The sequence below is a fragment of the Scyliorhinus torazame genome, chromosome 10, assembly GCF_047496885.1.
Source record: "Scyliorhinus torazame isolate Kashiwa2021f chromosome 10, sScyTor2.1, whole genome shotgun sequence".
Taxonomy (NCBI): domain Eukaryota; kingdom Metazoa; phylum Chordata; class Chondrichthyes; order Carcharhiniformes; family Scyliorhinidae; genus Scyliorhinus; species Scyliorhinus torazame.
In genome coordinates, this window is record NC_092716.1 from 73491226 (window position 1) to 73518594 (window position 27369).

General features: G+C 49.8%; 1 protein-coding gene across 7 annotated transcripts in view; it reads right to left on the bottom strand.

The window, feature by feature from the left end:
- rpgrip1l (RPGRIP1 like) overlaps nt 1–27369 on the bottom strand; it is a 385377-nt gene that overhangs the window by 254877 nt on the left and 103131 nt on the right. For all 7 annotated transcript variants that reach the window (XM_072518258.1, XM_072518259.1, XM_072518256.1 and 4 more), the window contains 3 exons: nt 6328–6433; nt 2650–2796; nt 1070–1143 (listed from right to left, as the gene is read on the bottom strand). In XM_072518258.1, the coding sequence (XP_072374359.1) occupies nt 1070–1143; nt 2650–2796; nt 6328–6433 (327 nt within the window). The remainder of the gene's footprint in view (nt 1–1069; nt 1144–2649; nt 2797–6327; nt 6434–27369) is intronic.

Genomic DNA, 27369 nt, shown 5'->3' on the forward strand with positions numbered 1-27369 from the left:
TTTATCAAATTTTTGTTAATAATGTTTTACATTAAACTTTACAAGATTCTACAGATTCTTACTGAAACATCAAAAGCAACATTTGATTATGAGGTAATTATAAATGAATAAGATAATTCAAGTAAACAAGGCAGAAACATAATAACACGGGTGGCACTGCTGCCTCACAACACCAGGAACTCGTGTTAAATTCGGACATTGAGTGACTGTATGCACATTCTCCCTATGTCTGCATGGGTTTCCTAGAATCATGGAATAGAACCATAGAAGTCCTACAATGCAGGAGGCCATTCGGCCCATTGAGTCTGCACCGACCCTCTGAAAGGGTTCCCCACCTAGGCCTACTCCCCCACCCTATCCCCGGAACCTAACCGGTACATCCCTGGACACAAAGGGGCAACGTAGCATGGCAAATCCACCTAGAGTGGAGGAAACCCGCGTAGACACTGGGTGAAGGTACAAAGTCCACACAGACAGTAACCCAGGCTGGAATTGAATCCAGGTCTCTGGTGCAGTGAGGCAACAGTGCTAACCATGGTGCCACCATGCCGCCGCAGTTTCCTCCGGGATAGGGCAGGTAGGATGCTCTTTTGGAGTGTCAGCACAGACTTGATGGACCGGATGGATTTCTACTGCACTGTACTGATTTTATGATTCTATAAACATAAATCAAAAAAATATCAAAAGTTACAAAAGCCTGCGCATACCTGGGTGCTGGAGGCCCAAGGCTGCCACACTGAGAGGAAGGTTGGACCCGATATCCAAGTGCAGGTAAGTATGTATTTTTCCCTTTTAAAATCGGCGGCCCTGGCTTTCTGCCGCTAGCCGGAGGTTATGAGGCATTAACTCTGCTTTTCTTGCAACAGGTGCTACCAGACCAGTTGAGTATTCCCATGATTTTCTGTTTCTCAGATTTTCAGCATCCACAGCACTTTACTTCTGTCATAATTGTGCTTGGAGACCAATGCCCTCCCACCACCCAGAGAGAAACTGTATAAAAGACCAGATGCATTAATGTAAATTAGACAAATAATGCAAAACAAGGAATAAAAATTGTACAATGGAGTACCTGGTGTATAATTTGTCATAGTTTTCCTTCAAAAGATCTCTTTCCTTTTGTAAATCATTGACTCTCTCTTGTAGCTGCTCAAAAAGAAGCGTTATGAATTACAAACCACCACATTATTAAATACATAGGAAACTGAATACAATTCTGTACACTTATTTATATTGCTGTATATTAGGGGCTCGATTTAACAAAAAAAAACGAGTTTCGTTTTGGGCACCGCAGCGTCAAGAATGACCCCGCTATCAAACGGGACTTTTTTTTTTTAGGGGCCTCATTACCTCACTTCCTGCACTGATGAGCTCAGATTGTCAGTGCAGGAAGAGATAGGGGTGCCATTTTTAAATGTCGCCCCTAGCTCCTCGATCACTGGTACCCCCCCCCACCAAGGCCTCTGGAACTTCCAACTTACCGCTTAGGGGGTCCTTGAATACCCCCTCGCCCCACCTCTTAAGGGCAGGGATCCCCTGGGCCCGATACCTGACGGGCAACCTACTACCTGGGCACCTTGGCACTGCCAGCCTGGCAGAGCCACGAGTGCCCGGGTGGCAGCAGAAGTGTCCTGCCTAGAGCCCAACCACCGGGGAGCCTCCGCTGGCCTGAGCGACCCCTCCAGATGCCTACGCCTGGTCCACGTTTGTGTGGACCAGTGCTAAACGGCGCCCGGTCGAGGCCTTGCTGGGAGGCCATTAGTTCCCAGGCCTCGGGATGATTTGTTGCAAGCCATATTTAAATAAGCCTAATGACTCATTTAAATATGTTAATCTGTATCTCGCTCAGCGAGGGGGAGACCCAGATTGCGACGTCTCGCCTCTCGCGAAATTTAATGGTCTCTTCGCATCACCAAGTCGAGCGCGATGAAGCCGTTCAATCGTGCCCTAGATTTGTTTCACATCAAATCTTTGATATTGCATCTGTAGCTGGTCTTGTAAACTGCAGTTTTGTAGCAGGATCTACTTTTATTGAAATTAGTTAGGGTAGATTTCCCATGAAGTCACTCAGTGACTTTAAAATTATAGTATAACTAACAGTGAGGTAAATGCAGCCTCGGCAGAGAGTTCACCACAGAGGCCCCCCAAAAAACCAAGTCCTGTTTGATAGCGGAGCCATTCTTTGTGCTCTGCCGCTGTGAAACACCCCACTATTCGTGCCCAAAACAGGACTCTGTTTTTTCCCCGTTAAATCGTGCTCCTATTGTGAGTTTTGTTCCAACTGCTTCATAAACAGCAATATTAAAACTAGAAAAGATAATGGAATTATTCTGGATTGGAAAAACTGATTCAATCAATGCTCTTCAGGATAGCATTTCAGAGTGACTGACTCAACTGTGTGATGCACCAGATTCTGACTCCATTAAATATCAGATGGTAACAGGGGAATTATAAGCTGTGCTCCATATCTATCTTTGGAAAATGGTTATGAACCTCTCTGCTTATGTCCTTGTGGTTCAGCACATTGCTTGAATTCAAAGAGTGAATTATATTCTAGTAATGTACTCTATAATATCCATTATTTCACACAATGCTCACTTCTGACCAGTGGAGTATTATTTATTTTCAATAAAATGTAAAAACAAAAACTACCTCCACAGTTGTTTTTTGAGACAAGGTGGTTGAGTGGAGCTGATTTTCAAGAGAAAGGCACTTAAAACGTTCTTCTTTCAGCTGTGCATTCAGTTCATCAACTTTACTCATTAAAGCATCATGACTGGCTTTCATGGTTTTCTGGTTCTGTAAGACAATACATCTTCAATGTGATATAGTCATTGTGCATTATTAAACTTAGATTGTAGACATGCACAGATTACTTTACAATTAATGATGTCTGATAGTCTATATTATTAAATATTTAATATAAATCTGTTACTTTACATGTTCTCAAAACAAAAACAGTATTTTCTTTCTCCTAAATGTTGCATGTATTTTTTGCACAAGGTACTCAAATAAAACACAATGCATTTGATTCTAGCATAGGACTGATGCTACAAAGGTGAGAAAGAACTTGGACCCCAACCTTCTCTGTACAAAAGTGGTGATGTAAAGCTCAGTAGATCAATTTAAAAACTGCTTTGCAGAAGTAGTTCATTACCCAAGGAGAATGAACCACTTGTAATACCAGCTAACATGGGGTAAGGCGAGAATTTGGATGGTCAGCAGAAATAGGGCAAAGGGAAGAGATGATAGACTCTTGGAATGGAAGAATTCGGAGAAAGCATCAGGAGAGATATGTGTAATGTTGCCAATCCAGAGAAGAAAATTCCAAGTAATAGATATTTTAAAAACTACTTTTTCACATGTAAAATCTCTAGTTTATGAAATAAACTACCACATTGCGCAGGGAATGCACTCATTAAGGAATAAAGACAAATACATTTCTAATTTAGCAGTGAATATGGAATTATAAAACCACATATTTGGTACGGGGGAGCAGGGAGATTAAATAATTAACTTGGGTTCTGTACATTAACATTGATGATGTAAGTTCATTGGATGGGCTTTATGGCATTTCCTCATAACTTCTAGATTTTGATAAACAAACTCCACAATAAATTTGCTCTGAATTTTCAGTCTTTTTTATACATAACATTGCAGAAGAAACAGATGGGGAGCGATTTTCCGGAAATATTTCCAAATGCTGTAGCGAGCGGGAATTGCACTTTCTCAGTCAACCCCAGCAGCTCGCAACAATGGCGCCGAGAAGACCGGCCCCAAGATTCGGGAATGCTGACCTGGAGAGGCTCCTGGATGACGTGGAGGCCAGGAGGGATGTTCTGTTCCCCGAGGGTGAGCCAGAAGGCAACCAGTGCTGTCTGGGACAAGGTGGCGGCAGCAGTCAGCTCGGGCAGTGTTACCAGAAGGACTGACCTCCAGTGTTGGAAGAAAGTCAATGACCTACATCGGGCAGCCAGAGTGAGTAGACACCAATGTCCCACTCCCCATCCCCCGCCAAGGGAAGCATCCCACAGGCGACCACCACCTCTCTCCATCCCCCTCCCCCTTCAGCACTCCCTCAACCCAACCCTTCAACCTCCTCTCCACCCCAACCCTCCCATCACACGCCCCCTCACCCCCACAACTGTGAACCACGCATGTGGCTAACGATGCCCTCTCTGTGTCCACTCAGGAAAAGCTCTCCGACATCGGCGGGAGAGGGCCCAGACTGGTGGTGGGTGCTGGACTTGAGAATCCTCACCTCCTTCGAGAAGCGAGCCCTGGAGGTGACTGGTGTGGCCGACAGTGCGCTCAACCATGCGGAGGCAGACGCCGCAGAGGGGAGGAACAACATCCCCACCGGAGGACCTGTCAAACGTGAGCGGCCGGGACCTTCAGAGGGCAATGTCAGTGTCATTCCAGCACATCTATAGCCAACTGGAGGAGTCCCAGAGGCTACGGGCGCAGGAGATGGCGCCGGCAATGAGTGGCACCGAGGCCAACACTGCTGGAGTGGCGACGGCAGTGGAGAGCTTGGTGCGCCATGTCGACACCATGAGTGACGGTGTCCAAGGCGTAGCGCTGTCGGTGACGGGCATGGCTGAGGGTCTCGGCAGTATGTCTGCCTCATTGGGGGATGTCATCAAGTACCAGGCCGACCTTGAAGGTGTTCTGTGAGACATGTCCCTCTCTCAGATGGGAATGGCCAATGCACTGCGGAGCCTATCGCAGTCGCAGGTGGACATGGCTGAGGCACTGCAGAGCATGGGCTGGTGATTGGTGATGTGTTCCAGTCACTGACGAGCATCGCCAAGGGCGTCGACATGATGGTGTGGACCATGGGGAACCACCAGGGCTGGCAGAACCAGATGATTCAAGGGCACGCCAGGGCCCGAACCAGCTGCACCTCCATCCCAAGGCGAACCCCAGGGCCATATGGGCACCGACCAGGAGGAGGGGGAGCGGAGTGTCTACCCGGACCAGTCTAATAGGGGGCGACGGCGGCCACCGGCACTCCGAAGTTCCACCCCTCTGATGAAACAGCGTCTCGAGGTAAGCAGACGGGACAGGGCGGCACGACACTGTATGTGCCGTCGACAAATGAGCCGGAGCTCTCTGGCCCCAGAGGACGCCTGCCAGGTACATCGAAGGCCACGGGACGAGGTAAGCAGCTGGCTGCCTCCCACCTCAGATGTGCATCCTGGGGAAACACCAAGATGTAGTGGTAGATCTAGAAAGGCCAGGCACGTTGAGCATCACAGAGCACTGGGGTAGGGATCTGGTAGAGGATGGGGAGAGGATGTCTTTGACGGCCAGCATCATCGGTTCTGGGGTATTGTACTGCACATGAAACAACTTCTTGCACAACCATTATAATGCCTCTGTCACTTTTTTCTGCAATGTGCAATGACTCCCGAAACCTTGGCCTGTCTCTCCAGGTAACCCCCCCCCCCCCCCCCCCCCCGCCCCCGTGGCACCTACCCACCCTCATGTGGTGATGTTCCTGGAGCTGTGTCCCACCCTCTGGGTGTTCGGATATTGGCTGCTGCGTGTGGGGTGTTGACTCCCACAGTGTCCAGGCATCAAGGTTTGATTGGAATGCTAGGCAATGACTCCCACATGCTACATGGCTGGCCTATCCACGGGAACCCACTTGGCATGTGTCAAGTGCTCACTTAACCACGATTGCCAATTCCCTATTAGCGATAACCTTCAGCCGCATAGGCAGAGCCCTCAGCAGTCGCGGGGGGTTATGGATGATCGGTTGGGCAGACAGGCAGGGAGAGGGGTTGCCCCCGGCAAGTGGTTGGGATCCAAGAGTAGGCACGATGGTGCCGCGAATGAATGCCCCCCCCCCCCCCCCCCCCCCCCCAGTGCCTCCCTTCCCCCACCCTCCCATGGTGGCCCACTCTGCGGAGGCTCCCCCACCCTCCGCCGAGCACGGGGGTGGCAAAGGTAGCTCCCACGGTCTCTTTGCCTGTGTGCAAAGATTGCTACTTCATTCCTCAGCTCCCCACAGAAGCCCTTACATCAGCTTCACGTTTTTAAAGAGCATCAATCGGTGACAGTGTGAGCACTTGCCAGGGAGGTTGGTAAATGACAGGAGGCCGTTGGATGACAGGTGGCTCTCGTTAATTGTATGGAAATTGGGCTTAAGTGGTGATAATTGGTTTCTTGCCACGCTAGGGCGAGATTCCGAATTTGCCAACAGGAGCAGGCATGGTTGCCGCCTCGCGGTTCCTGTTTTTGGCCTCTTCCGCTATTCACCGGCCTTGTTACGCTTGAGACCGGAAAATCGCGACCATTATGTTTTGGGAGCAGTTATGTTACCTCTTGAATTTGCAAAAATTTTCCCTCCAAGACCGTAAGTGTAGCTGCTTTTTCCACAAGTTGTTTTTGTAATTTTATCATCTCCACATTTTCTCGGATTGCTGTCCTATGAGGAAAAAAAAAATATGATGCATCATATCATGGACAACACTGAACAGAGAAGGATAGATTTTCTTTCTGGCATAATGCCTTATAATTACACAATTTTTCCTATAATCCTTCTAAGGAATCAAACACATCATTAACCTCTAATTATCTGTTGAAAATAGTTGCTAAAAAAATAAATCCGATAAACAAAGATGAAAGATATCTGAATAGAAAGGTACGTTTTCTAAACCTTTTTTTTTAAACAAACAATTTTAATGAAGGTATATTACAAGCAACAACAGTATAAAAATAGTGTACAAATAACAATAATCATAGTGCAAACACCGACACCTGTCCCTCCAAGGCCTGCCTATTTAACCCCCTATGCTGTGCTACCCTAGCACCCACCCCACCGGACGATTAATTCTTCGCAAATAAGTCGATGAATGGTTGCCACCTCCGGGCGAACCCTAACACTGACCCTCTCAAGGCGAACTTAATCTTCTCCAGGCCGAGAAAGCTAGCCATGTCGGTTAACCAGGCCTCCGACTTCGGAAGCTTTGAGTCCCTCCAAGCCAGTAATATCCGTCTCCGGGCTACCAGGGAGGCAAAGGCCAGAACATCTGCCTCTTTCTCCTCCTGGACTCGCCGATCTTCTGACACTCCAAAAATCGCCACCTCTGGACTCATTTCCACCCTTGTTTTCAATACTCTGGACATGACGTCCGCAAACCCCTGCCAGTACCCCCTAAGTTTTGGACACGCCCAAAACATGTGGATATGGTTCGGTGGTCCACCCGCACATTTTACACACCTCTCTTCCACCCTAAAGAATCTGCTCATCCGAGCCACTGTCATGTGAGCCCGGTGTACCACCTTGAATTGGGCCTTGCGCATGTAGCGGTCGCGTTGACTCTGCTCAACGCGTCCGCCCATAGGCCGTCCTCCATCTCTCCCCCCAGTTCCTCCTCCCACTTATGCTTCAGCTCCTCGATCTGCGTCTCCTCCGCTCCCATTAGTTCTTTGTAGATGTCCAAGAAGCTCCCCTCCCCCACCCATCCCCTAGACACTACCCTATCCTGGATCCCCTGAGTGGCAGGAGTGGGAAGGATGATACCTTCTACTAGGTGAGGTATCATCGACGGTTAAGATGACGGTCCTGCCAAGATTTCTATTTGTGTTCCAATGCCTCCCGATTTTCATTTGCCACAGGGGTGGCAAAGATAGCTCCCCCGGTCTCTTTGCCTGTGTGAAAAGATTGCTACTTCACTCCTCAGATCCCCACAGAAGCCCTTACATCAGGTTGATGTTTTTAAAGAGCACCAATCGGCGACAGTGTGAGCACTTGCCACCAAGTTAGGCTGCTGTACCAGGCCCCGGAGGATTGCCATAGGAGACAACCCAAAACAGACAAAACCCCCCACAAAGAACCCCCCCAATAGTGCAAATCAGAGTAATAAAAAATAAAAAGCCCCCACCAGCCACTCCCATCAAAACACCGAGAACCCATAGAAACCGAATAACTTTTACTCCCCCATCTTCGCCCAAACCTAAAAAGCAGAAGAAAAACGACAATCAAAACAGATAGACATCGCTCAGAAAAGGCTGCCACTTAAGTCCAAAAAGTTCTCAGTTCTGCGCCAGTCCCTTCTTCTTGGCAAAGTCCATTGCATCTTCGGGCGACTTGAAATAATGGAGCTGATCCTCGTGCATGACCCAAAGACGCGCCGGATAGAGGAGACCAAATTTCACCTTCTTCTTAAACAGCATCTCCTTCACTTGCCTGAAGCCTGCCCTCCTTCTGGCCACATCCACACTCAGGTCCTGATAGACCCGCAGTATGCTATTGTCCCACTTGCAGCTCCTAGTATGCCTTATCCAAAAATCTGTGGAACCAGATCACCATCGCCCTTGGGGGGGTCCCCCGGCCGTGGCTTCCTCACCATCGCCCTGTACGCCCTGTCCACCTCCAACGGTCGGGGAAAAGCCCCCTCCCCCAGAAGCTTCTGGAACATATACGCCACAAACGCGCCAGCATCAGTCCCCTCAGGGAGACAGACAATTCTTAACTTCTGCCGGCAAGCTCTGTTCTCCAGGTCTTCCACCTTCTCTAGTATTCTCTTTTGCTGATCCTTCAGCATCCCCACCTCTCACTCGACCACCGTTTGGTGTTCCGCCTGGTCCGTCAGCGCTTTCTCCAACTTCTGAATCGTCCGATCCTGGGCATCCAGCCTGCGCTCCAGCCAATCGAACGACTCATTTATCTGGTCAAGACATCCCGTTTCTGTCTGGAAAAGCCCTCCTGGATGACCTGCACCAGCTCCTCTGTCGATGGCTGGGCCGACGCAGCAGGAGTCCGAACATCAGCCATGGTGTCTTCAGCGGCCACCTCTATCCAGCCTTTGCTTATCTTTTTATTACTTCCTTTTCGGTTCCTTGGGGTTCCATGCACTACTGTGTGGGTCCAGAGCCTAGTTGGCTGCGCCTTCAAAGCCAAAACTCAAAACCACAAAAAGGGCAGGGAAAAAGGTCCAAACGTCTGGCCAGAGCGGGAGCCACCAAGTGTGCGACTTACTCCCTCATAGCCGCCACCGGAAGTTCCCCCTCATAGCCGCCACCGGAAGTCCCTCCTCATAGCCGCCATCGGAAGTCCCACGTTTTCTAAACCTTTGAAGACTGGCCTGTCAATCAGAGGTTTGGTCTCTTTTAACTGCAGTACTTAACTGAGGATAGAATGGTGCTTTCGTGAACTTTCCTAATGTTCATAACGCATTGGCTTGTCATGTAGAATGTCCACGTTGCAAGGGATTTTTATAATAAACACTCCCCTCTATAACACGCTGCTGTGCTAGTATGTACCACTTTAACAAGCTCAAGTGTCTCATGAAATGGACCCTAATGGTTACTGGAAAATGGAAGCGTTTGGAGGATTTTACAGGAGTATGCGATATTTAAACAACTCTGAAAGCTAGCTAGAAATGTTACTGCCAGCATATCCAGTATCCCTTTAAATTGCAGTTTTAGGAGCAGTGATTTGGTTATTTTATGTGAAAATACTTGAAACAACAAAAAAGTGGAGGCAGGAGAAATGAGGAATGAGTAGAGTTTAAAAGACTTAAAAGAGTTAGTCAGACTGATAAGTCAGAAGTTTTCCTTTTTTCACAGCTGCTAGAAACCTGGGTGAATTTTATTTGGCCAGTTCCAGACCAGTCCTAGTTGCTGATTAGACAACGGATAAATTCTGATTGTAATAAATGGATACAAATTAGATCGTGTTGGGTGTTCTGGTTTACAAACAAGTCAACAATGCTGGAAGTGGCGTAACGCTATTTTATTAACTGTTCAACTATACTAATGTAATGACCTCCAATTGGCATTATTGGTTGGCCAATTGGAGTATGAGCTCCCTCAATGATAACTCATTGAGGGGGCCCATATAAGCACCTGTGTAGGCTTTGTGAGGCAGTCTTAAGTTGACTGGAATGCTAGCAGCACTGTTTGGAGCTGCTCTTGTATAGAAGTTATTGCAAATAAATACTGGTGTAGTGATGGAACCCCTGCCTCCTGTGGATTATTACAGTGGCGACGAGGTAAACAAAGAACCTAGCGGAGACCAGCTGCCGCACTCGGAGGGTAAGCCTTGCGTTTTCAAAAATGCCTCTTTTTGGGATGTTGGATGCATTCGACCCGACTATTGAGGACTGGTCCCAGTATGTGGAGAGAATGTGTTACTTTTTCCAGGCCAATGAGATAATGGAGGACGGAAGGAAATGGGTTATACTGCTGTCGGCGTGCGGACCCTCAGCTTTTGCCATTATACGTAGTCTAACTTATCCCGATACGCCGGACACGATATCTTTCCAAGAATTAACAAAATTGGTGGAAGAGCACTATGACCCAAAACCACCCCTCATTTTGCGTAGGTACAGATTCTACACAACGAAGCGGGAAGACAGAGAGTCAGTCACGAATTTCTTGACCCGCCTGAGAAGACTGGCGGAAAAATGTGAGTTTGGCCCGACGCTAAATGAAATGCTTCGGGACCGGTTAGTGTGTGGCATAAATGACCTCCAAATACAGAAGCGCCTGTTGGCGGAAACGCAGCTAGACTGCAGGCGGGTGTTACAGCTCGCACTGTCCCTAGAAAAGGCAGCAAGTGGGGCGCAGGAACTACAGGGCACGCCAATGGAGGTTGATACCTGGGAGAGGGACTACCACAATGGGTCCAGCTGCCAGATAGCCGCCCTCAGGAAAAGCCTGAGGAACAGAGGGTCAAAGGAAAACCCCAGAACTGCCCCCAAGTCTGCTAGGACTAAGTGGAGACAGAGGGAACTACCGGCTGAGGCTCCCCCAACAGAGAAGGACCGTTTCTGGCACCAGACAGAGTGGGGTAACAGCGACAGAAACCCTAGAAGGAGGTGGCAAAAGAGGAATAGCAGGTGGGGACGCAGGGAAGTACACAACCTAAACTCCCATCCTCCTCCGAAGGGGACCAGTTATATAATATTGTGACGAAGAAAGCAGAACCTATTAAGATTACCCCACGGGTGAACGGTCGGCCGACAATAATGGAAATAAATACGGGTGCAGCCGTATCAGTAATGGGAGTAGCAGCATTTAAAAAAAATCAAAGATGGACTCAAGCCACTAACCCTAACAAAGACATCGACGAAACTTAAAACCTACACTGGGGAACCCCTGGAAGTACCCGTGGAATATGACAAATAATTGCTCAGATTACCATTGACGATAGTAGAGGGCTCCGGACCGAACTTAATAGGACGGAAAAGGCTGAAAGACCTAAACTTAGATTGGATGAAAATTTTCCAGAGTGGAAGCGGGCAGTTGAGTGGAGTACTCCAAAAATACACGGAGGTCTTCCAAGAAGGTTTGGGGGAAATTATAGGCACCAAAGTAACTTTGCACGTGGACACAGAAGCCCTTCTGAAATTTTGTAAGGCCAGGCCGGTACCTTTTGCATTAAGGAAGAAAGTAGATGTCGAAATAGAAAGTTACGGCGCGACGGCATTATCAGACCAGGACAGTTCTCGGAATGGGCAACGCCGGTGGTACCAATTTTGAAGCCAGACGGCTCGATACGTCTCTGTGGAGATTTCAAACAGACGGTAAACAAATACGCACTGCTGGACAAATACCCGATCCCGAAAATAGACGACCTATATGCCAAATTGGCAGGTGTGCTTTTGTTCACGAAACTGGACATGAGCCACGCCTACCTGCAGTTAAAACTGGACAAGGACTCCCAGAAGTTCGCTACGATCAACACCCTGAAGGGACTTTTTCGTTATACTAGGCTACCCTTCGGAGTGTCATCAGCCTGCGCTATATTCCAGCGTACGATGGAGAATATTCTGCAGGGACTACCGCAGGTGGCGATTTATTTGGACGATGTCTTAATTACAGGTAGGACAAACAGGGAACACTTAAGGAACCTGGAGGAAGTGCTCAGGCGTTTCGCAAAGGCAGGCGTACGGCTGAAAAGAGAAAAATGTGTTTTTCTGGCCCCACAAGTGACGTACCTGGGATATAAAGTAGATGAGTCGGGCTTACACCCATTGGAAGACCGAGTAAGGGCAATAAAAGAAGCCCCAGCTCCCACCACGGTCCAGGAGCTACGATCATTTCTAGAATTGGTAACATATTATGGCAAATTTATTGAAAATAGGGCGTCCATCCTAGAACCCCTCCACCAGCTACTAAAAAAGGGACAAGAATAGAAATGGTCCGCCTGCCAAAATCGAGCATTTAGGGACATCAAGGAACAGCTGTCATCCGAAAATTTCCTAGAGCATTATGGCCCAAGGAAGGAGTTGGTGGTCCCGTGTGACCCATCACCTTACGGGGTAGGAGCTGTCTTAGCCCATAGAGGAAGGAATGGGGAAGAAGGCCAATAGCCTATGCTTCGAGGACCTTGGCGATGGCTGAGAGAAAGTACGCCCAAATAGAGAAGGAAGGACTGGCGGTGATATTTGCAGTAAAAATATTTCACCAGTACCTGAACGGGCGGAAATTCACCATAGTGACGGACCATAAGCCGTTATTAGGGTTATTAAAAGAAGACCAGTCAATACCCCCGATTGCATCAGCTAGAATCCAATGCTGGGCGTTGCTACTGGCGGCGTATAGATACGTTCTGGAGCACAGACCGGGAACACGAGTAGCAAATGCAGATGCTTTGAGCAGACTTCCCCTCCCAGATACCCCGCCACTAATACCAAAAATAGAGGAGACAGTAATGACTCTAAATTTTTTGGACACCCTACCAGTGGACGCACAACATATTCGGTTGTGGATGCAAAAAGACCAAGTTTTAGCCAAGATGAAGCATTTACTGCTAACCGGGGAACTGAGACACCAGTGGAGCCCCAGATGCACCCATACTGGAGCAGAAGGGACCAAATAACCGTAGAAGACAGTATCCTATTATGGGAGCCCGGGTAATAGTCCCAGCTCAGGACCGTCGGGCAATCTTAACCGAGTTACATCATGGACACCCAAGGGTGTCTAAAATGAAGATGCTAGCTCGAAGCTACGTTTGGTGGCCAGGATTGGACACAGACATAGCAGCCTTGGTACGTCAGTGCCAGGAGTGCCAACAGGGGCAAAGAGTGCCACCAGCTGCGCCATTGCACCCGTGGGAATGGCCAGACAGACTGTGGACCCGCCTGCATATTGACCACGCCGGCCCTTTCATGGGCTCAATGTTTTTGGTGATAGTGGACGCCCACTCCAAATGGTTGGACGTCCACCGGGTAAACGCAGCAAGCACAGCATCAACAATTGAAAAGCTCAGGGCCTTGTTTGCAACACAAGGACTTCCGGAGGTATTGGTGTCGGACAACGGAATGGCATTCACAAGTGGGGAATTTGGAAAATTCCTAAAGGGAAACAGAGTCCGCCACATCAAAACGGCCCCTTACCATCCAGCGTCAAACGGCCTGGCAGAGAGAGCGGTCCAGACACTAAAAGCGGGACTCAAGAAGCAGCCGGCAGCGTCAATGGACACAAAGCTCTCCCACTGGCTGTTTGATTACAGGACCACACCGCATTCCACTACGGGCATACCGCCAGCTGAACTCTTAATGGGAAGGCGGCTGCGAACGAGGCTGAGTCTCCTTTTCCCAAATTTAACGGGGAAAGTGGAGAAACAACAGGAGGTCTAATGCAGGGGGCATGATAATAGTCGGCAGCAGAGACATTTCCAGGTGGGGGCACCGGTTTGGGTCAAGAATTATGGGAATGGACCAACGTGGGTCAAAGGCACGGTAGAGTCCCAAACAGGGCCCATATCATACGAAGTTTCGATAGGAGGTAAGGTGCTGAAGAAACACCTAGACCAAATAAGGGCAGCGGAACCACACCTGGAGGCAGGCGAAGCAGGGCCACCTCAAGCTGGGATAGCTCAGACGGGAAGGATCCCCAGCCCCGAGCAATTTCTCCAGACCCCGTCATCCAGTCGTCCGAGTCGGAAATGGACACGTTCGACGAGGCCGCCGCGACACCTCTCCCCGAGGAGGAGTAGGAGGAAGTACAACTTCCAAGGAGGTTGTCAAGGAAAAGACGGGCACCTATCAGGTACACCCCACCCACGTCGGAGAACGACCCGGCGGACGACACAGAGGTGACAGACCCGGACAGGAGGAACAGGAAGAAGCGCAGAGGAATGCCAGCTGGCAGGAATTTCGCGGACCTTGGTGGGGAGGGGTGTAATGACCTCCAATTGGCATTATTGGTTGGCCAATTGGAGTATGAGCTCCCTCAATGATAGCTCATTGAGGGGGCCCATATAAGCACCTGTGTAGGCTTTGTGAGGCAGTCTTAAGTTGACTGGAATGCTAGCAGCACTGTTTGGAGCTGCTCTTGTATAAAAGTTATTGCAAATAAATACTGGTGTGGTGACGGGACCCCTGCCTCCTGTGGATTATGATGTGTAGATCCTGTGGATTACTACAACTAACATACTGTAAACGTGGGTATAAGCAATACCAGCTTAACTGTGGACCCTTTCCAATCACTAGCTTCGGTGAGGCACTCAGCACATGGTGAATGTCTGTGATGCAGGCTGTGAGCTCTGTGCTGTGAGCTGGCTGCTGCTAGAATGAGCGGGAACTCTCCTGTCCCCTGTCGTTAGAGTGCTTGTGCTTTCACTGGTGATTGGCTGCGGTGTAATGTATGCTGGTTGGTCCTACTGCATGTCCATCAGTGTGTGTATGTGATTGCACCATAATGTACTGATGTATATTATGACATCCTCCTTTTTTACAAAGAACATGTGCCCATGTGAGAATAAATAACTTGTAATGAGTGTATCTGACCATGTGTGTGCAGTATTTACATAACTATGTACATGAGGCTAGTCTATGTACACGGGAAGGTGCCTGGTGCAGAGAAAAGAAAAACAAGGTGTTACACCAACAACAAAACTAATAACGAATGCTATAAACAAACTAGTGAAATGCTGAAACAGGATGAAAGAACAAAGCATTGAGTCCAACATTGTAAGGCTCATAAATCAAGTCTCTGAGATGGGTGACGAATTCGGGTTGACCGCCTCAGGGGTGGGTCAGGAGCCACCGGCTGAGGATCGGGCCGGGCCACGGCCAAGTGAGGAGAATGCAGAGTATCCAGAAACTCAAGTCCAGGTTGGGGACAACAGGAGGGCGTGGCACCGGTGGAGGATCGCGTAGCGAGCGTGGATCCAGACGAAGGGCATGCCGATTGCGGCGGCGAATGGAGCCATCAGGCAGACTAACCAGGAATGAGCGGGGAGCCACCAGCCGAAGAACCACAGCAATCGCAGACCAGCCACCCTCCGGAAGATGGATTTGGACGTTGTCACCTAGCGCCAGAGCAGGAAGATCAGTCGCTCCAGCGTCATGCGTCGCCTTGTGCTGCGCGCGAGACTGTTGCATCCGCTGAAGGACCGGAGCATGGTCGAGGTCTGGGACGTGAATGGACAGTAGTGGTCCCGAGGGTGCAACCCATCAGCAGCTGGGCTGGTGACAGGCCCGTGGACAGTGGAGCCGAGCGATAGGCCAGCAAGGCAAGGCAGAAGTCGGATCCTGCATCAGCAGCCTTGCAGAGGAGCCTCTTTATGATGTGTACGCCCTTTTCTGTTGCCATTTGACTGGGGGTGCAGGGGACTGGACGTCACGTGTACAAAGTTGTACCTGCTGGCGGAGTTAGGCTATTCCTGGCTCGCGAAGCAGGGGCCAGTGTCCAACATCACCGTGAGTGGGATGCCGTGACGAGCAAAGGTCTCTTTGCAGGCACGATAACAGCCGATGACGTGATGTCGTGCAGGCGTACAACCTCGGGAAAGCTGGAAAAATAATCAACTATGAGAACGTAGGCCCTGCCGAGCGCATGGAACAGGTCCACGCCTACCTTAGACCAAGGGGACGTGACCAACTCATGGGGTTGAAGGGTCTCCCGTGGTTGGGGCGGCTGGAACCGCTGACAGGTGACGCAATTGAGCACAGTGTTGGCAATGTCCTCATTTATGCCAGGCCAGTAGACAGCCTCTCAGTCCCTCCTTCGGCACTTCTCTACGTCGAGATGGCCCTCATGCAGCTGCTCTAAAACCAGGTGATGCATGCTGTGTGGGATCATGATGCGGTCCAGCTTCAGGAGGACGCCATCAACGACTGCCAGATCGTCTTGAATATGAGAACACTGCGGGCATTGTCCCTTGAGCCATCTGTCAGCCATGTGGTGCATCACACGTTGTAGCAGGGGGTCAGCCGCAGGCTCACTGCGAATGTGGGTTAGGCGTTTATCCGTGGCCGGTAGATTGGCGGCTGTGAAGGCCACATGGGCGTCGACTTGGCAAACAAACCCCTCTGGGTTGGACGGAGTGGTGACTGCCCTGGACAGAGCGTCAGCTATGATCAGGTCCTTTTCCGGTGTGAACACGAGCTGGAAATCGTATCTCCGGATCTTGAGCAGAATGCATTGTAGGCGAGGGGTCATGTCATTGAGGTCTTTTTGGATGATGCCGACCAGCGGGCGATGGTCGGTCTCCAGAGTGAGCTGGGGAAGGCCATATCCGCAGTCATGGAACTTGTCGACACCGGTCAACAGGCCTAGGCAGTCCTCGATTTGCGCATAGCGCTGCTCTGTGGGGGTCATGGCCCATGACGCATAGGCAACAGGGGCCCATGACGAGGCGTCATCTTGTTGCAGGAGCACCGCCACTATGCCAGATTGTCTCGCGTCTCCCTTGCAGGATCGAAAAATGCCAATACCGGGGCGATGGTCAGCTTGACCTTGAGCTCCTCCTGTTCACGCTGATGGGCGTGAAGCCACTGGAAGTCCGACGTCTTGTTGCTAACTTTGGTTGGCTCTTAATTTGTTGCCCGTTGGGTCTTTACTGAATTTGCTCTGTTTCTATAACCTTTGCTCTAGAGTCACCAGGTATCTTTATGATACCGTCACGAGGTTCAAGTTCAAGTACTGATCAATAACTCAACACACCAATTAGTAAGATCCAAATCAAAACACATTTATTATATACAGTAAATCACTACTCATGCATAAACTCTACTTTCTAGACTATTCTCTATCACTAAAAGGCATATACTTAGCTTCGGAATTGGCCCACCAGGTCAGGGAAACAAATGGCCTTTCGTTCGATCAGAGTCTGCAGGATTCAAAAGCTGGTATGGACTGGTAGCTAGGAGCGCCTATCTCGTAGCTTGCGTTGACTGGAGGCTTACTTGGTTGATGCGGCAGCTTAGACAGTTCACTCTCAAGGGTTGATTAGAGTTGCTGAGTGATCCTGCCAGGAAGACCGATTTGAACTTGGGGGCTCTACTTTATAGTCCCCAGGGGCTTTGCGCCGTTCGGGGGGGACCCCGTATCTGGTTCCAAGTGATTGGACTATGTTCCAATCACTTGGATCGATTTCTCCAATACTGGAGTTGTTCCCTGATCACTGGGCGGTCCCTGGGTGTCCGTTGGCCTTCCTTTGTCATGGCTCCTGCTGGTGCCGTGGAGTCTGGGTTGGCCTTATTCACCTTAAATGTTTCCATTGAACCCGGTGATCGCTCATTAGTATGCAGATGGCTGTGAGTTTCAGTGCTACCTGGGCTTTTGCAAGTTCAAATACACAGGATTTCTGCACTTGCTAGTTTTTGCCTGAGTTGGCTGAATTTCCCTGTAGTCTTTGCGGACCTCCATTTTAAGTCAGGAAGTGGCCAACCCAGGTGTCTACAGTCTTCCTAACTAGGTTGCGGAGAGCCGTGGTGCGGGATGCGAGGTTAGGTATTAACTTTCCGAGGAAGTTGACCATTCCTAAGAACCGGAGCACCGCCTTCTTATCCACCAGCTTCTGCATGGCCGTGATGGCTGCCGGGAAGTGGCCAACCCAGGTGGCTACAGTCTTCCTAACTAGGTTGCGGAGAGCCGTGGTGCGGGAAGCGAGGTTAGGGATGAACTTTTCTAGGAAGTTGACCATTCCTAAGAACCGGAGCACCGCCTTCTTATCGGCCGGCTTCTGCATGGCTGAGATTGGTTGCCACCTTGTCCGCATCCGGCTGCACACCCAACCGGGAGATGTGGTCTCCTAAAAACTTGAGTTTGGTTTGGCCGAAAGAAGATTTGGCTCTGTTGAGGCGCAGGCCTTGGTCCCGTATTTGCTTAAAAACGCGTTGACGGCGACTGATATGCTCCTGCGGGGTGGTGGACCAGATGATGATGTCGTCCACATAGACGCGCACACCCTCAATGCCCTCCATCATCTGCTCTATGATGCGGTGGAACACTTAAGATGCTGATATGATTCCAAATGGGGTGTTGAAAGTACACCGCTTTCTGCTGGACTTGTCCAATTGAATCTGCCAGAAACTCTTTGATGCATCCAGCTTGGTGAATATGTTGGCTCGAGCCATCTCGCACGTGATCTCCTCACGCTTGGGGATAGGATAATGCTCCCTCATGATGTTATGATTTAAATCCATCGGGTTGATACAGATCCGGAGCTCGCTGGAAGGCTTCTTGACGCATACCATGGAACTGACTCTGTCGGTTGGTTCCGTCACTCAGGAAAGCACTCCTTGGTCCTGGAAGTCCTGCAGCTGCTGCTTGAGGCGGTCCTTGAGGGGTGCTGGGACTCTGCAAGGTGCATGAACCACAGGCGTGGCGTCCTGTTTGAGCAGGATGTTGTATGTGTAGGGAAGTGTGCCCATGCCTTCAAAGACATCTCGGTGTTGAGTGATGATGGCACTTAGTTGCGCCCTGAAGTCCGCATCTTGGAAGTCAGACGTGTCCTTTGGAGAGAGTGAATGTACGCGCTGCATGAGGTTGAGGAGCTTGCACGCCTGTGCGCCTAGCAGGGAGTCCTTTGAGGAGCTCACGATCTCTAAGGGTAGGGTGACTTTTCGCTAGTTGTGTGTCACCTCGAGTTGGCATGACCCGGTGGCGGGGATGACGTTACCATTATAGTCAACCAGTTGGCAATTGGATGGAATAATTGTTGGTTTAACCCCCAGGGTTTAAAATGCTGACCATGCGAGGAGATTGGCGAAAGCACCAGTGTCCAGACGGAATCTGATCTGGGATCGGTTGACCGTCAGGGTGGCACACCACTCGTCGTCCGGATCAATGCTGTGCACCAACAGCGGCTGGTGCTTTCGATTCAGGGACAGCCTGTTCTTGGTTATGACAGCGACTTGAAAAGGCTCCCTGTCCTCGGTGTCACTGGTCTGCATGAAGTCAGGATCGGACTCGGTGAAGGTGGGTTGGATTGCCCGAACATTCCTGCGAGGTTGGTTAAATCGTTGTGAGTTGGCAGGCTGGGCTACTCGACAGCAGGCAGCATAGTGGCCAAGCCTGCCACAGCGTAGGCACTGCCGCGATTTTGCAGGGCATTGCCGCTTTAAGTGGGCGGAGCCACAGTTGCCGCACGTCGTGACGTCAATGCGTTTGTTGCGCCACTGCGCATGCACGGTATGGTCTTGCGTGGTGCGGGCCTGCGCATTGCGTTCCTCCACATCACCGTCCCCTCGTTTGGCGCGTACAAACGCATGAGGCCTCGGAAAGTGCGCAAAATGGCAGCCCTCCTCCAGACTGCGGCCCGGGAGGTGTTCGATCGTTTGGACCCGTTCCGCCTCATGGGGCCCTTGCCGCGCCGTTTCAGCTGCCTGTATGTAGGAGTACCGGCTGGTGGCATTCTCATGCAGGACACAGGTCTCGATGGCAGTCGCTAAGGTTAGTTGCTTAACTTTAAGGAGCTGCTGACGCAGGGTGTCCGACATGACCCCAAAAACAATCTGGTCGCGAATCATGGAGTTGGAGGTGGGCCCGTAGCCGCAGGATTGCACGAGGATGCGGAGGTGTGTTAAATAGGATTGGAAAGGCTCATCCTTACCCTGCAAGCGCTGCTGGAACAGGTACCTTTCGAAGGTTTTGTTGACTTCAACACTGAAGTGTGTGTCGAATTTGAGGAGCACCGGCTTGTACTTGGTCTTGTCCTCATCGTCCACGAATGTCAGGGAGTTAAAGATGTGGATGGCATGTTGCCCAGCCGTGGAGAGAAGAAGGGCTATCTTCCTGGTGTCTGATGCATTCTCCCTGTCCGTGGCCTCGAGGAAGAGCTGGAAGCGCTGTTTAAATAACTTCCAATTTACTCCGAGATTGCCAGCGATGCGGAGCGGCGGCGGCGGCGGGTTGATGTTCTCCATGCTGTAGGATGCCGGAATGCTGAGAAGTTGCAGGTAGGTCTCACAAGTGCTAGATTGCGGCCACTCCTTGTACCATGTTGTGTTGGGTGTTCTGGTTTACAAACAAGCCAACAATGCTGGAAGTGGTGTAACGCTATTTTATTAATTGTTCAACTATGCTAACATACTGTAAACGTGGGGATAAGCAATACCAGCTTAACTGTGGACCCTTTCCTATCACTAGCTATGGTGAGGCACTCAGCACATGGTGAATGTCTGTGATGCAGGCTGTGAGCTCTGTGCTCTGAGCTGGCTGCTGTTAGAATGAGCGGGAACTCTCCTGGCCCCTGTCTTTTTAGTGCTTGTGCTCTCACTGGTGATTGGCTGCGGTGTTACGTCTGCTGGTTGGTCCTACTGCATGTCCATCAGTGTGTGTACGTGATTGCACCATAATGTACTGATGTATATTATGACAGTCTGAACCTCCATAAAAACAATTGCTGTTGGCAAAGGAAATGTCCCACTGAAGTAGTGGGGAATGAACATCTGTGATTGGAGTTGACTTCTGCAAGAGGGGAAACCTTTGCTCTGCAACTGTCTTATGATGTCCCTTCCTCTTCTGAGATTTCTTCACCTTGACACTAAATGACAAAACGCCAAAAGGTGCATCATGTCCCAAAACTGATATTCTCACCTAGGGAAGGAAATATTATTCGCCAAAGTGTAAACTAATAAAGCAGAGATGTTATTTCCAGAAAATTAAATATTTTATAAAATGTTTTTGTTCGCGTCGCACAGAAATGAAGACTGGATGTTAGAGAATGCTTAATGAGCAGAATGCCAGTATTTTGCCTGAAGGCAGATTTGTCATGCATTATAAGACCACTGCATACAAGATACTTTGTACCAAAATCTATTGAGTACCTATTCAATATATCAACTGGTACAGCGAGGTTATTACTGAAATTTTGAGCAGTGCTTCCTCAACCTATTTTGAATACCTCTCAGCAATCAAAAAAGGAATATGTTGACCATTTTGATCAGATAGTTGTGCTGTACAATTTTGTGAGAAAATATAATTGACTTTTGACAAATTCAAACAGCAAAAAATCTCTTTTGTTACCTGTTTCTAACCGACAGAAGTATCTATTATACGTGATGGGGACGAGGAAATCTGGAACACATGTAAGAAAAAGTCTATCCATTTTTTCTCTTGCCAAATTCATTGCATATTTTATGTATTTTTAGGACAAATATGGTGACAAAAATATGATAGAAGCAGACATTTAAAAAGAAGGAAAACACATCTGCAAGCCACCTGAAGATACAAGAGTGGTCTTGTTTATGATCTGAAATCTAACAACACCTCCTAGGTTTTTGTGGAACAAGATATTAAAAAAGAAGACAATCTAGGAATAAGGATAAAGCCCATTGCCCAAGAATATGAGCTACATGTACAAGTGCTGACCAGAAGCAATCTTGGCAATCATGTCAAAGAAAATGTAATTGTTTCTCCATATTATTGTACTGGCAGCATTATATGGAACAAAACGTTGCTACTTATGGGGTTGGGAGCGATGGAACTTTTTATTCTACATAACTAATTCACAAAATACTACACAAAATGTTGACATTTCTTAAAATGAAAACCTACAACATTTAGTTTCAAACATTTAAATAAAATGTAAAATACCTCGCAGATGGAGAATTTACAAATGTCTGTTAACAAATTTCAAAAATTTTAACTGCCTTTCACTTTGCAGCCATGCTATGTTTCTCTGTCTGAAAGGGTGGGACAATCCAACCTTTTCATATCATGTTGAACTCAGGCATTTATATTCATGGACTTAGGTGCCTGGAGGTGCAAGGGTAGAATGCTTTGACTAACACATTTTCTCTTGATTGGGCGATGCCATTCAAATTGGCACCCTTGGTTTACATTAATAAATTAACTTCAACTATCTTGCCCTGCACACTAAGCTCCAATGTTGATTGTGAGATTATCATTTAAGAATTCATGGCTTGTTATTATCCATTTGTCTGCCTTCACAGTTAAAAAGAACTTACAGGCCCTTAATAAAATAAAGGTTTGTGTCCATATGCAAGCTTTTATATTCTTTTTATGTTCTGTAAATTATTGTATTGATCTCATTTTTGCACAAGATCAATATATATGTGCCAGCAGGAGAAAGGAATTTCTGGTTAAGTAAGTTTCTTGCACAAGAACCACAAAAGACATACACATATTCGAAGACTTTCCATAAGAAAATGAAAATGTGTGGAACATATGGCTCTGAATGTTTTTCACTGAGAGCTGTATATGGCACCACAGCAAAACAGCATTCCAATACAGATTTCTAGATTGTTTACATGTAATAAACAAATAAAAATGATGCGCTAACCTTAATTTAACTACTGTGGTTATTTGGAAGAACACATAATTCCTTCCCTCTCTGGAATGAGCAATTCCCAACAGTGAATATGAGTTATCATATGCTGTGCTGTAGCGCGCTGGAGAATAATGTACCCTTCACTAGCAACCATTCTGTACTGTTACTTGCAATTAAATTTACGATGTATTATACAATTTTAGAGTCAAATAGAAACTTCTCTTCCGTGGATTTCAAATTGAAATAGTTTTATATAGTCAAAGACAACAGCTATTTTGCAACCTGCAACAGTTTTAAAATCCCAGTGTTGCAATATGGGTTATATTTGAGTCCATTTGGCTTTTTCAGTCAAACACATCAGTCATCGGAGCCAGTTTCATATTACTTCAGCTTTGTGCTGGATGCAGTTACTGGACCAGTGAAAGGCAAATTTTAATTTAAGGTAAAAAAAAAACCTAGGCGGTACTCTTGGCTGCCATTTAAGTTTCTAAAGTTTAAAAAAAAAGACAAATGTATCTTTATCAAGAGCTTTCTGAAATCATCTTCTTCTTGTAGCTTCTCCCATTTTACTTGGGATTACCCAAATGCTGGTTGATCACCCTACTCCAGCTCCTCCCTCCAGTCACCCATTCCTCTTCTAATCCTGCTGCAGTTAAGTCACTTGTCACTGTACCTCTCCATCTGGTTTTAGGCTTTTTTCCCATTCCTCCTTCTTGGCAGTCCCATCTCCATTATCCACCAAAAATGCCCATACCATTTCAACCTCTTCTCAGCTACTTTCTTCAAAGGTATCACAGATTACACTGACCCCGCTGACGTACTGGTTCCTGATATCATCCTTTCTAATTACTCCACAAATCTATGTCAGCATCCGCATCTAATTAGTACCCATCAGGATGTTGCCCAGGATACTGCACCATATATAACACGTTCGGACTCACAACTGTCTTGTAGATTTTTCCTTTCAGTTTCAGCGATACTTTAACGAGTCTAGGAGGTTACGGAGGTGGCCCCAGAGCCCCAAGAGGACTCGAAGGGCACAGGACATGGTAAGCAGCTGGCATGCCTCCAACCCTGATGTGCATCCTGGGGACACATCTATAAGCAGCGGCAGAGCAAGAAAGGCTAAGAACGTTGAGGATCACTGAGGGCATGGGGGAAGGTGGGAGAGAAGGGGGTGTAGGTGGGGGGTAAGGCAGGGATTGAGGTAGTGGTGGGAAAAGTGGGGCGGCACCATTAGGAGAGTGGGGCACTGTTGGACACTTGTGAAACATTAAAAAGCCTTCATCACAACCAGTATGATGCCTCTTCACATTCTTCTGCAATGCAGGCTGATCTCCGAACACCCGAGCCCTTGGTCCATCTCTCCAGACAGGCCCCCACTACCCCCCAAACTCAACATACAGGCAGAGGTCAGATATGGCAGAGATCGAGGAGCACCAGTGCTCTGCTCTCTGCAGATTATCATCACCCCTCTGCCTTCGACAGTGACCCGCTGACAGGCCCAGCATCTTGGATTGATGTAACAAAGATCCTTGGAGGGTGGGAAATGTTTGGGGGGGGGGGGGGAGGCAGGATTGCGTTGATGGACTGAGCCATGTCTTATGTGAAGTGGGCGAGTACGAGGGCCTCCCCGGACCTCCGAGCTTGCCGAACTCTCGTCGCTGCTGCCTGTCCTGCAGCCTCTGTCTGCTCCTCCGGTTCGTCCTCCAGCCCATGCTGGTCCGCCGCTTCCTCATCATTCTCGGCCTCCTCCATCTCGGAGGTGGCCACATGTTCCTCATCCTCCACTTCCAGCGCATTGCCCTGCTGCTGTGCCAGGTTGTGGAGGACACAGCAGACCACCATGAAGTAGGCGACCCTCCAGAGGATCTACTGCAGGCCCTGCCAGAGCAGTCGATGCATCAGAAGCGTATTTTGAGCAATCCGATGCACTGCTCAATGGCAGCCGGGTAGCCACATGGGCCTCATAGTATCGGGTCTTCAGGGGGTACCCCACGTCTCCCAAGAGCCAGCCAGGCATCCTAGGATGGTCCTCGAGACTGCCCCAGGATGTAACTGCCGTGCACACTCCTTGGGTAGTGTGTACACACGTGCATGATCTGCATGTGGTGGTCACACACGAGCTGCATATTCAGGGAATGGAACCTCTTCCTGTTAATGTAGGGCACTTCCAGATGGCCTGGTGTGCACAGGGCGACATGCGTGCAGTCTATCAGCCCCTGGACCTGGGGCATCCCAGTGATGGCGGAGAATCCTGCTGCCTAGGCATCTTGTTGGGCTTGGTCCATGTCAAAGTTTGTAATGTCTTCTGCCAGGGCAAACAAGGCATCCATGACTTGTCGGATACACCTGTCGTCTGTAGCTTGTGAGATGCCATAGAAGTCTCCGCTGGAGCCCTGGAAGGATCCAGAGGCGTAAAAGTTCAGGGCTGCGGTGACCTTGACGCCACCAAGAGTGAGTGTCCTCCTCCTCCACGTGGTACCAAGTCCGCACAGTATACTTGATGCGGCAGAGCCTCCTGTGGCACGCGTTTTCCGTCACCTGCTCAAAAGACCAGTAAAGCTTGTACAACCTCGCCGTCGCAGGCCTCCCGCTCTGCGTCTCACCCTGGCCTGATGGGTGGCCGGGTCCTCAGAGTGTGGGGTGGTGTCCGGCACATGGGCCACCGCTTCTAGCCTCTGTTGACACAGCTGCCGTCGCCATCTCTGGCGCCTGGCTGCACGGCCTACCAGCAGCACCACTAGGGTATGTTCTGCAGAGTCCAAAATACCGTCCGTACCGTTAAATACCTGTAATGAATTGGGAGAGGGTGTTCAACTGACAAATAATGGTGGCTCCCACCCTGGAACCCTCCATTCGCCCATTGATCTCCTTCCCCTCCCTCACACCCAGAATCCCTACCAACTCGCACCCGGCCGCAGCGGGGGCCTCTTGCTCACCAAACCCCAGATTCTGTTTCCCTGACACCCAAACATAATGCGACCTGGACCGGGCACTGGTCCCTTCTCCGTTGCACTCACCCACCCTCCAGCCGTGGACGTGTCTCCAGTGCTGAGGCCCATCCTCTGGTTGTTCGGATCCCGCCGGCTGCATGTGTGGTGTTCTCTCCCGCAGTGTACATACATCCCTGTCTGATTGGGATGCCAGGCAATGACTCTCACATACCCACCCACAGGAATCCACTTGGGATTTGTGAAGTGCTCACTTAACCACGACTGCCAATTGAGCAGTAGAGTTCAGCCGCATGGCCAAAGGCCTCCACCGTCAGTGGCGGTTATGGTTGGTCATGGGGCAGACAAGCAGAGATAAGGGTTGCCCCCGGAATGGGTGCACAGGATCCAGGGGTTGGCATGGAGGAGCTACGAACTCCCCCCACCTCCCCCACACAATTCTGATCCCCCTCCCATGGCAGACCACTCAAGCTGAGTGTTGCCTTCCACCGCCCTTAGAGCACAGAGGCAGCAAGCCCAGTGCCCTCGGGCCCATCGTCTGTGAGTGAAGATGGCTGCTCACCTCCTCGGCTCCCCGCAGACGCCCTGTGGTAATACCAGGTATTGTGGTACCTGAGAGGTGGATGACCATTGGTTAGACCCAGGAGTCTACCATTGGTTGATGTACGTAGCTCCGCCCTGAGAGGCGGAGTATAAGAACCGGTGCCATCCCAGCAGCTTTCACTTTTTGTATCGAAGCTTCTGGGGAAGAGTTCTAGCAGATTAAAGCCTTCAGTTACGAATCACTTCGTCTTGAGAGTAATTGATTGCGCATCAATTTAATCTGCTGGAACTTCAGTTGGAAGGATGGATCTCCGTATCAAACCGGAGTGCCTTCCGCTCAGCCCCCATGCGTACAACTCTGCTGCTATTTTCAAACATTGGCTGGCGTGCTTTAAGGGCTACCTCGACACGGCCGCCGACACCCCCACAGAAGGACAAAAGATGCATCTCCTACGCTCACGGGTCAGCCCTGGGATCTACCCTCTTATCGAGGAGGCAGAGAATTATGCTGCCGCGATCGAGCTGCTAGAAGGACATTATATCTGCCCTGTGAACCAGGTCTACGCTCGTCACCTGCTGGCGACTAGGAGGCAAAGCCCCGAGGAAACGTTGGAAGACTTCTACCGGGCGCTGCTGGTGCTGGGTCGAAACTGTGGCTGCCCGCCAGTTTCGGGGAACGAGCACACGGAACTTTTGATCAGGGTTGCCTTCGTGGCAGGTATGACCTCCCCCGATATCCGCCGAAGGCTCCTAGAAATGGAAACTCTGGGACTTAGAGGCACGGGCCCTGGCAGGGTCCATGGACGTTGCCGATAAAAACGCGCTGTCCTTTGCACCCGATCGCGCGGTGGCCCCCTGGTCTGCGTGGCACCCCATAGTGCAGCCCCTCAGACCTTTCCTCTGACCCCGCAAGCCTGCGCAGCGAGACGGCCCGCTAACGCCGCCGGACACCGCTGTTTCTTCTGCGGGCAGGCGAATCATCCCCGCCCGCGCTGCCCGTCCCGCACCGCCACATGCAAAGGGTGTGGCAAGAAGGGCCACTATGTGGGGGTCTGCCAGGCCCGCGCCGTGGCCGAGGTCTCCAGCGACGATCGGCAACGCCCCTTTCAGGCCCCGACCGCCCAGCGCTCACCGCCACCCTATCGGCAACCCCCCCTACAGGCCCCGACCGCCCAGCGCTCACCGCCACCCCCCTATCCTAAGGCCACGTGCGACCCGCGGGCGTGGCCATCTTGCCCCCCGGACACCACGCGGACGGGTGGGCGCCGCCATTTTGTACCTCGTCGCCGCCATCTTCTTCATCCCCGGACACCATGTGCGACCCATGGGTGATGCCATCTTGGGATGGGGCCCCAGGCCCCCAGCACAGCCGACTACATGCTGCCC